The sequence below is a fragment of the Phalangium opilio genome, unplaced genomic scaffold, assembly GCF_054372755.1.
Source record: "Phalangium opilio isolate 3A_F unplaced genomic scaffold, DU_Popi_V2 ptg000022l_1, whole genome shotgun sequence".
NCBI lineage: Eukaryota > Metazoa > Arthropoda > Arachnida > Opiliones > Phalangiidae > Phalangium > Phalangium opilio.
In genome coordinates this window covers 3029542-3044042 of record NW_028324154.1, presented here as the reverse complement: position 1 = coordinate 3044042, position 14501 = coordinate 3029542, and the positions used below count along the sequence as shown (strand labels likewise).

Below are 14501 nucleotides of genomic sequence, written 5' to 3'. Positions count from 1 at the left end.
CTACGTTGATGCAGATTGGGCCGGTGATCATCAAGACCGGAAATCAACGAGCGGATACCTATTCCAATTCGGACAGGGAACCATCGCATGGTCAAGTCGGAAACAATCAACTGTCGCGCTCTCATCGACAGAAGCCGAATACGTCGCAGCAGCTCATGCCGCCCAAGATGTCATTTGGCTACGACAGCTTCTCGAAGATGTTGGATTCCCGGCTACCACGCCAACCTACCTATTTGAGGACAATCAAGGATGCATCAAGATGAGTCTTTCCGAACGGATCAGCGCTAGGACGAAACACATTGACGTACGATACCACTTCCTCAAGGATATGAGAGAAAACCACATCATCGATATCACCTATTGTCCAACCGAGGAAATGACCGCTGACATGTTAACCAAGCCTTTAACCAAAGAAAAACTAAAGCACTTGATGTCCAAAGCCGGATTATCCGATACTCGTCGAGAAGGGGTGTTGGAGAAAGCGACTCCTATCTACTCGAAACATATTAACTCTGTAATTTAATTAAGGCGATATGTTTTTTTAACCGGTTAATATCTTAATACTGTTTTTAGTAACTACTATAAATAGCAATGTTATGTTTTAATTTCTATCAGTCTCACTTCACTCACTCACTCGTTTAATAAACAGTTTGTTAAGTTTATTTGGTCTCTCTTCCTTATGGATTATTTCTTTAATATAAGTTAGCTACAAGGCTATGAAAATCTATCACTTTTTAACTCTTTCCGTATTAATTTTGAGTTCAGAAACAAGATTATCTTTAATATTTAAATAAATATAATTATTTTTAATTATTTTAATCTTCAGTAATTAACATTAATAATAGTTAAATCGTTTAAAATAAAGTTATACCTATTATCATCTCAAACTTTGCTAATATTGACGTTTAATGTGAAGGGTACCCCTCTTGCCCGCTTTCTTCAAATTTTGGGGTATAGATACGATTCGTTTCCATTATAATAGTAAGGAAAAAGCGCAATTGCGAAAACTTTTGGTGGCGATCCCACCTTAGGGAGGCTAGACGTTTCTCGTAACCCTAGCTGATCGCCGCGTATATCCTAAAACCAAACGATGATAATGGAGTAGAAGCCAATGAGACAGATTGGTGTCTATGTGGAATAGACGGAAGACCAGTAGATGGTGGTGTTTAGAAGCCAGAATGTACAGACTGGTGTACAAGTGGAATAGACAGAAGACCAGTAGATGGTGGTGTTTAGAAGCCAGAATGTACAGACTGGTGTACAAGTGGGATGGACAAAGACCAGAAGATGGTGGTGATTAGAAGCCAGAATGTACAGACTGGTGTCCAAGTGGGATGGACAAAGACCAGAAGATGGTGGTGATTAGAAGCCAGTATGTACAGACTGGTGTCCAAGTGGAATGGACGAAGACCAGAAGATGGTGGTGATTAGAAGCCAGTATGTACAGACTGGTGTCCATGTGGGATGGACGAAGATCAAAAGATGGTGGTGATTAGAAGCCAGTAAGTACAGACTGGTGTCCGTGTGGGATGGACAAAGACCAGAAGATGGTGGTGTGAGAACTCAAGTAGAGGAGCCATTTCCGTCACTGTGAAAGCAGTTCGGAAATGGCGAACACGTTTGCTCCGATTTGGAAACTGCGAACGCGGTCACGTGGGTGTAACAACAGACACACACACACACACACACACACACACACACCCATACATGTCCTACATTGCTTATGAGGACCGAGTTTAAAAAGTCACTTACGGGGACATTTAGAAAACGCAATATCTCCTCCGCTTTTATCGTAAAATCGAAAATATATTTCACTTTTATGACTTGTTTCAAATTGCATCTTAAAATGAATTCCAAATATTTTTAAAGGAAACTTTTACATAATTTTCTTTACATTCTTTATGGGGAGCAAAATCTATGACGTATTTCCGGTTAACTTTGTCCCCGTAAGAATAGCAATGCACTTATATTCTCTAAGCTTGAGTTATGGGTAACAAAATGTCTCAATTCAAAAGGAAACGGAATTTAATACGTTAATACGATAAGAATAAGCCGTAATCAAGCAGCTGATATTGTCAAGATTCATTTTGAAAACTTAAAAATAATACTTGTATAAATTTAGAAAAATCATAAATAGTAATACAAAACCTCAAGAAACAAACTTTTAAAAACTTAAAACTAGGAACAATGATCCACCTATCAAATGTCAAATAAAATTCAATCAAAAGGGTATGTCAAATAAAATTCAATTAAAATGGTATATATCAAAATTTTCATCAAGAACAAAAATCATTTAAGAACGTTGGAACAAAGGCCTCATAGAGGGTGGTAAAATTCAATTTTAGAAACAATTAAAAAATATATAGGCTCTATTAAAAATAAAAATTATTTTTAGTGCTTTGTACGACATCTTACGAACTTTACTAATTCAAATTTACTAATCAAAAATTAGACGCAAATTGGGTAAATTATAAATTTGAAGTAAAAGATTTTTTTGAATAATACTATACACGACAACCTTCGAAGTTAACTTTTATTCATCCATATGAAAGATAATAAAAAATGTTGGGAATGGGGTCCCCATAGCGGATGTATTATTTCATACTTAAGCACAAAATGTGATTTACTACAGATTTCAATTTAACAGAAGGAAATCAAAAACACGAAGATATTTCTACTTCGTTCTACGATATCTAGATAAATCGCATTATTTTCACTAGAAGCAAAAAACATGAAAAACCGTTGGCTCAAAGGTCCCCGTAAACGATTTAAAAATCCAAAATTAGACACAAAAAGGTGTAATTTTTAATTTTCAAGTAAAAGGTTTTTTTTTGAACACGACAACCTTCGAAGTTAACTTTTATTCATCCATATGAAAGAAAATAAAAAAATATTGGGAATGGGGTCCCCATAGCGGATGTATTATCTCAAACTTAAACACAAAATGTGATTTACTACAAATTTCAATTTAACAGAAAGACATCAAAAACACGAAGATATTTCTACTTCGTTCTACGATATGTAATTAAATCGCATTATTTTCACCAAAAGCAAAAAACATGAAAAACCGTTGGCACAAAGGTCCCCGTAAAGGGTTTAAAAGTCCAAAATTAGACACAGAATGGTGTAAATTATAAATTTCAAGTAAAAGGTTTTTTTAAATAATACTATACACGACAACCTTCGAAGTTAACTTTTATTCATCCATATGAAAGATAATAAAAAAATGTTGGGAATGGGGTCCCCATAGCGGATGTATTAATTCAAACTTAAACACAAAATGTGATTTACTACAGATTTCAATTTAACAGAAGGAAATCAAAAACACGAAGATATTTCTACTTCGTTATACGATATCTAGATAAATCGCATTATTTTCACTTGAAGCAAAAAACATGAAAAACCGTTGGCTCAAAGGTCCCCGTAAAGGGTTTAAAAATCCAAAATTAGACACAAAATGGTGTAAATATTAATTTTCAAGTAAAAGGTTTTTTTGAACACGACAACCTTCGAAGTTAACTTTTATTCATCCATATGAAAGATAATAAAAAAATGTTGGGAATGGGGTCCCCATAGCGGATGTAGTAATTCAAACTTAAACACAAAATGTGATTTTCTACAAATTTCAATTTAACAGAAAGACATCAAAAACACGAAGATATTTCTACTTCGCTATACGATATCTAGATAAATCGCATTATTTTCAGTAGAAAGAAAAAACATGAAAAACCGTTGGCTCAAAGGTCCCGGTAAAGGGTTTAAAAATCCAAAGTATACACAAAATGGTGTAAATTTTAAAATTCAAGTAAAAGGTTTTTTTTGAATAATACTATACACGACAACCTTCGAAGTTAACTTTTATTCATTCATATGAAAGATAATAAAATGTTGGGAATGGGGTCCCCATAGCGGATGTATTATTTCAAACTTAAACACAAAATGTGATTTACTACATATTTCAATTTAACAGAAGGAAATCAAAAACACGAAGATATTTCTACTTCGTTCTACGATATCTAGATAAATCGCATTATTTTCACTAGAAGCAAAAAACATGAAAAACCGTTGGCTCAAAGGTCCCCGTAAAGGGTTTAAAAATCCAAAATTAGACACAAAATGGTGTAAATTTTAAATTTCTAGTAAAAGGTTTTTTTTATAATACTACAGGCTGTTAAAAAACGATGTGTCACAAATTCAGGGGCGCATTCTACGGGTCAAAACAAGACTAAGTCACCAAAGAACTATGGTCCAAAACTGAACACCCGCGGAGATACGGGCCATCAAAGTATCACGTAAAATGCGATGAATTTTCCTTCAAGTGAAGCGACGAATATGGCTTGACCATATTGTTTTCAATTAATTGGTCATAATTGAAAAAGATTCGATATTTAAGAAACGATCGATTCTGGGGGCAGAGCTAAAAGCATTTTAGACCAAAAAATTAAACATTTAATTTGGTAAAGTGTTTTAATTTGGCCTAAAGTTACAACGGCGTTTTCAGATCGCTGTAGTTGCTGAGTGGCTTGGTTTTTCATTCATTAAAACGATGGCCCATTCAACTTCTTTGTCAAGTCAACGAGTAAACAGTGGTGGGCCTCTTCAGAAGAATCTTCTTTTAGGAGGGCGCCACGCGCCTTCTTTAACTTCTTTTCCGTAGAAGAGAGGGCGACACTATAGAGGCAGAAGGGCGCCTTCTTTGAAAAGAAGCTTTGGTAGAGGAAGGCGCAAACTCCCTTCCTACTACCCTACCTTCCTTCCCTAAACCGAAAAATGCCTAGGAAGGGGTCCTAGCTTTCGTGAACCCACCCTTCTAAGATTCGGAAGGTACTCCTTCAAGACGAGAGGTGAGCCTTCTTTTTTTGGGAAGAAAAATCTCTTCAGAATTAAAGAAGGCAATCAGGTTGGGAAGGAGGGTTACCTTCTTTCTTGGGAAGGGACACTGCCAAAGAAGAGAAGTTTTTGTTGGGGGGTGAATAGGTATTGCCCGAGAAGGGAAGTTTTTTTTTCTTCTGTGACGTGACTATCCCTCGGAAGGTTTTAAGGCTTCTTTAAATGGGAAAGAATTTAAGATAGATAAGAGAGTAAATCTCTTTTATATAATGCAAACTCGAGAAGCCATCGGTAGATGGGGTTACCACTTTAGTTTGTGAAAATTTGATATTGATTTAGTTGATGGTGCAAAATTGTAACGTATCTTTAAGATTAAGAGGGTAGGATGCATACATACATATATAATTTGATTAAACCGAGGGAGTAAACACCATTTCAATTTTATTATTAAATGAATATTATGTTGTATGTAATTTGAATAATCCGAGGGAGTGTTCACCTTCCTTTCCATTTATTATTAAATTTTATATGATCTTATATATATAAGAGAATTATATTTTTGAGGAAGTAGAATGTAAGCAAACACTGGAAGAAGTGGTTTATTTGTGTCCTTTAAAAAACCCGTAATGAACATTCTCATTTTAACCCGTTTAATTTCGGGTTTATGAATAACACCTAACTAATCATCGTTTTATTAAAGTTTAAAACCTGTATAAAACCTAGATTGTTTAAAAAATACATCATGCAGATACGTGCCGCCTCAAAGATTATTTAGTGTCTACGTAGACAGGAAACTTTTCCAGGTTTCAAGTCCCAATAATTAAAACATAAAGTGCAACGCCGGGTAGTTTAGCATATTAAACCGAGGGAGTAACCACCTTCGGCTGTCGGTTGGATGAAATAAAGCCCTCTGGGTGATATGGGCACGCAATAAAGCTAGATTATTATTTATTTTAAATTAGTATTGCTATGATTGGAATGGTAGTAATAACTGAATAACCACCCCGATTCCATTACGGATTAATAATTGTGGAGGTAAATGAATAACCTCGTGAAAAAGTACAATCAGAAAAGCAAATGAGTTTTTCATGTAAATAAAATATTGCCTATAATACTATAAAACCCAAGTATGATTTTAGTTGCCCACACGTCTTATTTATTGAGAGGGGATAATCACAGCGTGTAGCGCCTAAGCACCCTAAAAATTTGTTTAAATTTCACTGGAACTTGTTTTAGGCTTGTCTGTCCGTCAAACGAGAAGGTAGGAGGTGTGTGATTTCAGTGTGCGATATTTCAATACATTTTTGATGGAAACCTTTTTTTGCTATCAAATAAGTAAAGTTGGCCCTTAATAGAGCTTTTTTCATACGTCATAATTATCTCAATTAGGTACATAGGCTTAATTTAATGTAGGTGTATGATTTTAGTGTCAATATTTCAATACATTTTTGGTGGAAACCTTTTTGCTATCAAAAGGTAAAGGTGGCCCTTAAAAGGGCCTTTTTTTTGAACAGTTTAATAACCTCATGTTCAGGAGCAAAACTTTATTTAAAGTAGATCCGCATGTTTAGCCGTTACGGATACGTGGGCCAGCCGCCATAAATCTCTCGTCGGCTCCTAAGTTCTTTCATCTCCAGAAACTCTGAGTATTCGGCATTCTCCTCTGTTTCCTTGGCCTTTCTTTCAGCCTGCGCCTTCTCCTCAGCTTCCCACTCCGATTTCTTCCTCATATACTCCTCCTCCCTTTTCTGCCACCCATTATCATCCGTCTGCGTCTGAATGGAACTATGAATACATTATAAAAAAGAGTAATATATTAGATAATTGTTAAAAAAAATATATTTTGGTGTTCTTTCCATACCGCAGCGGCTTCTCCTTCAACCCTCGCAATTCCGCTCTTAACTTGGCATTCTCCTCTCTTAGTTTTTGGGCTTCTGAATCGTCAGAGGCAATATCCCACAGCTCTTGGATAAAGCTATTATTTTTCTCTATCTCATCTCTAAGTTCTTTAGTGAAGATAAAACCGAAAATTTAAAGTCATGCAACGCGTACTTTTTTTATAAATTCATTGCCCGAAAACGTACCTTCAACCACTTCAACAGGTGTCATTTTCATAACCTTTATTTTATGGCGAACAAAGTCATTTGTCGCTTTTCTTTTTAACTTCTCTGTCTCCGTTGGCTCTGGCCTAGGTTCAGTTGACATTTTTCTTTAAACCATTACAAAATGTATTAGAAAAAACTGTATAGCTTTTAACTGATGATGAGCAGTTTTAGCGTAGTAAAATTCTTAAAAAACTATCACTAATATCCTATAACTATACTCCAAATGTTCTATACAGGGTGTTTATGAATGGTCTGGCTCAAATAAGGGGGGACGGGTTATATTCAACTGAGTGAAAACCGCACTAAGAACCTTTCCTCGTTTCAAAGAAAATATTTTGAAAAGTGAAACTCTTATTGAGTCACTAACCAAATTAATTTATTTATTTATTTATTCATTAACCACGAACCGAAAGAAAATAAGAGATAAGCTTTTTATCTTGCGGTTCTCAGAAACACCCTGTACTCTCTATAATTTTCTAATTCCTAACCAAGCATAATTTTAAAATCTTGAAGTATAAACTTACCCTCTGAAAAGTTCTTTGGTCGGTATTGAGAAATTTTGGAAAAGGTCTGATGCTCCTAACGGACTTGCCACTCAATATATAGCTTCCCAATTTCCCTCCCTCCCCCACGCTTACCCCTAATGCTAGGTTTTCTGGCGCTAAGTGAATGGTATAGAGTAATGTCAGTTCTACGTCAGTAAACGTCACACCCTTCTATCTCTTAGCTCAGTGTCATCCCCCCTACCACGCGCGTACAGTATCCCCTCTTACAAAAGCGCGCCTATAAGGGATACACAGTCTACTCCCCTCTCTACCGACACCACTCTATACAAGGCCATCAAGAGTTTGAATTTTTGGGGGTTACTTCTATCAAAGAGTATATAGGGGAGGAGTGGAAGGAATGCCTCAACTTGTCGCCCCTTTTTCCTGGTACAGGGCGACTTCCGCTAAGCAAAATTAAACGGGCCGGAAGCTCTCATGTACCAGGACCAACATGTTGATGGTGCAAAATTGTAACGATTCGTTAAGATTAAGAGGATACATACATACATATATAATTTGATTAAACCGAGGGAGTAAACACCATTTCAATTTTATTATTAAATGAATATTATGTTGTATGTAATTTGATTAAACCGAGGGAGTGTTCACCTTCCTTTCCATTTATTATTAAATTTTATATGATCTTATATATATATATAAGAGAATTATATTTTTGAGGAAGTGTAATGTAAGCAAACACTGGAAGAAGTGGTTTATTTGTGTCCTTTAAAAAAACCCGTAATGAACATTCTCATTTTAACCCGTTTAATTTCGGGTTTATGAATAACACCTAACTAATCATCGTTTTATTAAAGTTTAAAACCTGTATAAAACCTAGATTGTTTAAAAAATACATCATGCAGATACGTGCCGCCTCAAAGATTATTTAGTGTCTACGTAGACAGGAAACTTTTCCAGGTTTCAAGTCCCAATAATTAAAACATAAAGTGCAACGCCGGGTAGTTTAGCATATTAAACCGAGGGAGTAACCACCGGCTGTCGGTTGGATGAAATAAAGCCCTCTGGGTGATATGAGCACGCAATAAAGCTAGATTATTATTTATTTTAAATTAGTATTGCTATGATTGGAATGGTAGTAATAACTGAATAACCACCCCGATTCCATTACGGATTAATAATTGTGGAGGTAAGTTTCTTTTTCTACGTGACAGAACCGTGGAAGTAACCACTCGAATTTGATTACGACATTTTCGTTTCTCTGGGAGAGCTATCTATTTTTATGTTATCGGAGGTAGGTATATAAGCTTAATTTTATATAGGTGTGTGTGTGTGTGTGTGAGCGATTTCAGTGTGCGATACGTCAATACATTTGTGGCGGAAACCTTTTTTTCCTCAAAAAGTAAAGATGGCCCTTAAAACTGCCGTTTAAGAACATTTTTTGGAACCTCTTGTTCAGGAGTAAAAATTGTGGAATTTTTTCAAAGCTCTCACCACTTCCCCTATCTTCGTCCCCCTCGGAAATCGGCTTATATTTGTAGCTGACCAATCATACGGCTAGTTGAAGTACCTTACTCTCTCATCGGGCTCGGAGATGCGGATGGAAACCAAAGTCGCCTCGTGAGAAACTAAACTATCAGATTCATCATACAGCACTTTCGAATCTTTGAGAATGGCTGCCTTTTGCTTGCATCCTCTGAATAAAATTCAAGCTGATGTTTTTTTCATTGAGCGCAGAGTCTTCCGCACGATTGACGTCATCTCCATAAATGTATTGTGCAATTTGACTTTAGAAGGAGTAATGGCTTCTGACCGAAAGAAGATCTATTTCGCTTATCGTGATGATCTAGTGCCATTAGATACTAATGCTTGCACACCCGAATTTGACGAAATTTGGGAGGGGGTCATCATTCAAAGAATTTTTGAGGCACCTTCAGTCTCTAATGAATCGGATGATTCTGAATCTTTTTTTGATAATCGTAATTCCTTTTCTGAAGTGACGACTACTTTAGATAATTCTTTATTTGGAGTAGACATCATTCCAGCAACGGAATTAAAATTGCCGAAAAATGATAGAAAATCGTCTGATTTGCAATCATTTTTCGATGAGATGAATTACGATTCTGAAATGGCGGATACTCCTGATAATTCTTTATTTGGAGTAGACATCATTCCAGCAACGGAATTACAATTATCAACAAATCATTCAGAATCTGTAGATTCTTCAGATGACGAAGGTAGCCCACCAAAAAAAAAGAAGGCCGAATCTTCCTACGTTCCAGAATCTTTAGCGTTAGATTCTCAATGTCTAACTTTGGTTGAACCCAAATTTGGATATCCAGAACTACCAGACGATATGTCTTTTACCCTTAATTCGCAAAAGCATTTGCTTGGATTTTAAGATTCGATCGACAGTCCTGGACATGACATTTTAAACTGTATACCAAAAAAGGCCCTTTTAAGGGCCACCCTAAATATTGTTTATGGTTTCGCCTCAAAGTGTATTGTTCCAATTCTTAGTTACATGTCAAGTTAGGCCTAAATACATTTTATTTTTTTCTGAATTAAACTGTATATTACCAAAATTATAAATTAGCCACTAATTTTCGTGGTTTGAAAATTATGACAAAGACACAGTTATTTCCAGATATTAAAATATTTTAAAGAATCATGTTTTTAGAGAAACGGTTCCAGGAAGGAAGCTCCGGAGCGTTATTTTACGATTTTTGTTGTCAAGCCTCAGAATAAAGCCCACCCTATAAGGTGAGATGACCTTGTTATTCATTTCGCGGCAAAAGTGTTAATTGACCTGAAGCTTTTTTCATTGTTTGAAAGTTGTGTTAAATAATTATGAATTAATTATGACTACTAATTGAACAATTTAATTTTATAGATACCATAGAAGTGTTTAAAATCGTCATATTTTTCTAGGAAATTTCCAAGAGAAGAAACTATGGTTTTTTTATTTTTCTCAGGTTTTCGCCCGGGTCACTTTGTCAAGTAGTCGCAGATTTTCCTTTTAAATAGACAATTTCCGAAATTACGTACAGAGAAACCAACATGCATAAGCGAGGATGCTATTGGGGTATTCTCCCTCACTAAGAAGCAACGCCAGACGGGGCGCGAGTTCACTACACGCGGGATAGATTTGGTCATGATATTTAAAGTAACCTTTTTCCCTTACCGCCCAAAAATTCCCAAAAATGCAAGGTTATAAAAATGTTTCAAATTGTAAATCTTGCAATTTACCAAAGATTGATTAAAATTATAATCAAACTCCTAAAGCCGCAAAATTCAATATATCACAAAAAACAAGGATTGTTGTTAATACACCTGAAGTTTTATCATTGTTTGGTAGTTATGTTAAATAATTATGAATTCAGTGAGGCTGCTAATTGAACGATGTAATTTTATAGATACTATTAAAGTGTTTAAAATCGTCATATTAGTTTGTAATTTCATTTTTCTATTGTCTATTTTCAAGCAGAATTTACAGTTCTTAAAAGAAATCCGCCCCCGCCCCCAATGCACCTTCATCATGCTCTGACCATCTAGATAGAAGTCATTGCCCCCGCCATGATGACGCTGATATATTCGCTTCGCGCCAGAATACCTAAGCATCTGAAAAGAGAAGTCGAGGTCTCATGCGAAGATTTCCCGAAAATTACTGTCGCCAAAGGGTTTATCTTGGACTAGCAATGAGAGGGGCGGAGGTGCCCTATTCATTCGAAGCTGATTTTCACGAGGGGCCTGTAACCCAGCGTACACTCTGTACCTTTCGTTGTAGTATATAGAGATTAAGTGTAATCTTAAAAGCCCTGCTAAAATTCTTACGAGCAGCGAACCTGCTACTGTTTAGACCCCCCTCCTCCCGGTCTTTACTTTAATTCTGTTTTACACATTTTAGTGTCAAGCTTCGCATTTTATAGATGTTGTAAAATTTTTGTGTACGTTACCCATAGAGAGTAGTGTCGGTAGAGAGGGGAGTAGACTGTGTATCCATCCCTCTAGGCGCGCTTTTGTAAGAGTGGATACTGTACGCGCCTGGTATGGGGTATGACACTGAGCTAAGAGATAGAAGGGTGCGACGTTTGCGTACGTAGAACTGACATTAATAATGAACATATCACCAGAAGTTATAAAAAACTAACTTTGACGTTTTCGCAATCCCCATACCGTAACTTCAAGTTCATTTACAGTGATAGTAAAGAATATAGTAATAGTTTTAAAACCATGAAAATAGAACAATACACTTCGAGGCAAAAACCTTAAGCAATATTTAGGGTGGCCCTGAAAAGGGCCTTTTTTGGTGTACAGTTTATAATGTCATGTCCAGGACTATCGAATCCTAGTCAATATAGTGCACGCCTAGTTTTGGCTTTTTCCGAAGCCACCAGGCAGTCCTCAAATACTCCCGTCTCCTCTTCTCCCGAATTCGCTGCTCCTTTCGAAGCTCACTTATTTCAACGAACGAATGAAAATCAACCTGGACCATAGCGTCCCGCACCGTCACTGAAGGCTTTGACTTTAGTTTTTCCATTTCCTCCTTTAGCCTTTTCACCTCCTCCCGAAGCTTCTCTGCCTCAAGTTCGTTCGCCTTCGCCGTCCACATAATTTTCCTCTAACACATCCGAGAAATGATGCTCCTAACGGACTTGCCACTCAATATATAGCTTCCCAATTTCCCTCCCTCCCCCACGCTTACCCCTAATGCTAGGTTTTCTGGCGCTAAGTGAATGGTATAGAGTAATGTCAGTTCTACGTCAGCAAACGTCACACCCTTCTATCTCTTAGCTCAGTGTCATCCCCCCTACCACGCGCGTACAGTATCCCCTCTTACAAAAGCGCGCCTATAAGGGATACACAGTCTACTCCCCTCTCTACCGACACCACTCTATACAAGGCCATCAAGAGTTTGAATTTTTGGGGGTTACTTCTATCAAAGAGTATATAGGGGAGGAGTGGAAGGAATGCCTCAACTTGTCGCCCCTTTTTCCTGGTACAGGGCGACTTCCGCTAAGCAAAATTAAACGGGCCGGAAGCTCTCATACAATTTAGGAAGCTAACTTCCAAAAACGGCCCTTTTGAGGGCCACCTTATATGATTCTTGCCCTTTTTATATTGAAAAGGCAAGCTAATTTTTGCTCCTGGGCACGACATATTAAACTGCCCAAAAAACGGCCCTTAAGGCCACCTTCCATTTTGTTTAGAGGTTGTTACCAAGAATGTATTGAAATAACACACATAATATTAAGCTTACATTAATTATAGGCCAGTATTATTCATTGATTGAACTTTTTCCTCCTGGGCACGGCGTATTAAACTGCCCCCAAAACGGCCCTTTTAAGGGCCACCTTCCATTGTGTTTAGAGGTTGTTACCAAAAATATATTGAAATAACACACATAATATTAAGCTTACATTAGCTATAGGCCAGAAGGCCACCCTAAATATTGCTATTTAAATGTTAGGCCTATAAATACAAACCATCTCACTTTCTTCAGAATTCAACCGTATACTAGTAAAAACACCGTATTTGTGGTGTTAAAGGGAGGGTGAAGTTGAAATTAAAGTGATTTTTAATATATTCGACCAATCGCGTAACGCCCTGCCTTCCACTTAACAAAATTTACGTGTCACGCTCTATTTCGAGCATTATTTAGCACGAGATGTGATAAATATTGCGCGCGATGTGAAAACTCCTAACGCGACATTGAGCGTGACTTGCACATTTCGTTAACTGGAAGGCTGGGCGTTACGCGATTGGTCGAAGGTATTAGGGTTAAATTATTGATGAAATCTGAATCCATTTTGATTTTTAAAATCATTCAGAGGTATTTCCTGGATGTTTGACTATGCAGATAGGTCTTATAGCTAGTAGAAGAATCGATTAAAAATCACTTTATTTTCCACTTCACCCTCCCTTTAAGACAGACTTGTATTTCTAGGTATTGAAATATTTTAAAGCAACAAAATTTCCTGAGAATTCATTTTCCCCAATCCCCCCCCCAAATCACATTTCGCGCCAAAATAACCGGCTCTCATTTCAATTCGACAAACCAGTAACCTCTGTAACAAAAATTAAATAAAATTCCAAATTACACTGAAAGGTTTAGAAAGTTTCCCATTGTAAAACTCAATACTTTAAAGCTTCGCTATACCATGGCTATACCCATTTCTACTGATACATTTGTCATGCTGGACGTGATAATGGCAGGAGATAAGGATTGGCGCCTAGTTGGGATGGGCAGGTCGGGGTTGTGTCCGGAGCTTCCTCTGATCTGTAGATTCTTACTTGAAAAGAAATAGTCGTTGGTAGCTTTTACCTTAATCCTTTAGGAGACTCATAGCCGGGCCCTTTCTTTTCACATGTCCCGAATACATTTATTTTAAAATGGTCAAAGGTCAAAGCACCCCTTTCTCTATATTCCGCGTCTCTTCTATATTGGAGAGAGAGAGAGAGAAAGAGAGAGAGAGAGAGAGAGAAAGAGAAGAGAGAGAGAGAGAGAGAGAGAGAGAGAGAGAGAGAGAGAGAGAGAGAGAGAGAGAGAGAGAGAGAGAGAGAGAGAGAGAGAGAGAGAGAGAGAGAGAGTGTGTGGCGTCGGTGGTCTGTGGCTACCGCGTGCTATAATTATAGGCCCATACTGTACATCTCAGATTTTGACATGTTCTTACCAAGCATTTAGGTTGCCAACAAAATATTATTGCCAAGATAAAAAATTTATACGCGGTTTACGAGCGTGAGATTGGCCCAAGTTCTAATAAGGAGGGCATTCACAATTATGACTTTGCATAAAGAACAAACATACAATCAAAACACTTCCTCAAATATATACAAGATAGCTATACGTAGGGGTTGGTTGAATATACTATTTGAGATTAATATTTAACGCGAGGCAAATTTACCAAAGATTGATTCAAAATTATATTCGAAACTGCATATATTACCATGAGTTAATAATATGGTTCCCTATAAGTTACTCAGGCCGATAAGAATAATATATCCAGCGATTTCTTCCGGAAGTCCGAAGTGAGGGGGGAGTTGGAGAAAATATCTGTAAAAG

At 37.0% G+C, this 14501-nt stretch overlaps 1 protein-coding gene across 1 annotated transcript; it reads right to left on the bottom strand.

The window, feature by feature from the left end:
* Window positions 1–4588: 4588 nt before the first annotated feature.
* Window positions 4589–12568, bottom strand: LOC149695133 (uncharacterized). The gene is made up of 4 exons (XM_089867451.1): window positions 7460–12568; window positions 6915–7039; window positions 6692–6836; window positions 4589–6615 (listed from the first exon to the last, which is right to left on the bottom strand). Exons 2-4 carry the CDS (start codon window positions 7033–7035, stop codon window positions 6405–6407), a joined length of 477 nt encoding a protein of 158 aa, XP_089723577.1. The 5' UTR covers window positions 7036–7039; window positions 7460–12568; the 3' UTR covers window positions 4589–6404.
* Window positions 12569–14501: the final 1933 nt, after the last annotated feature.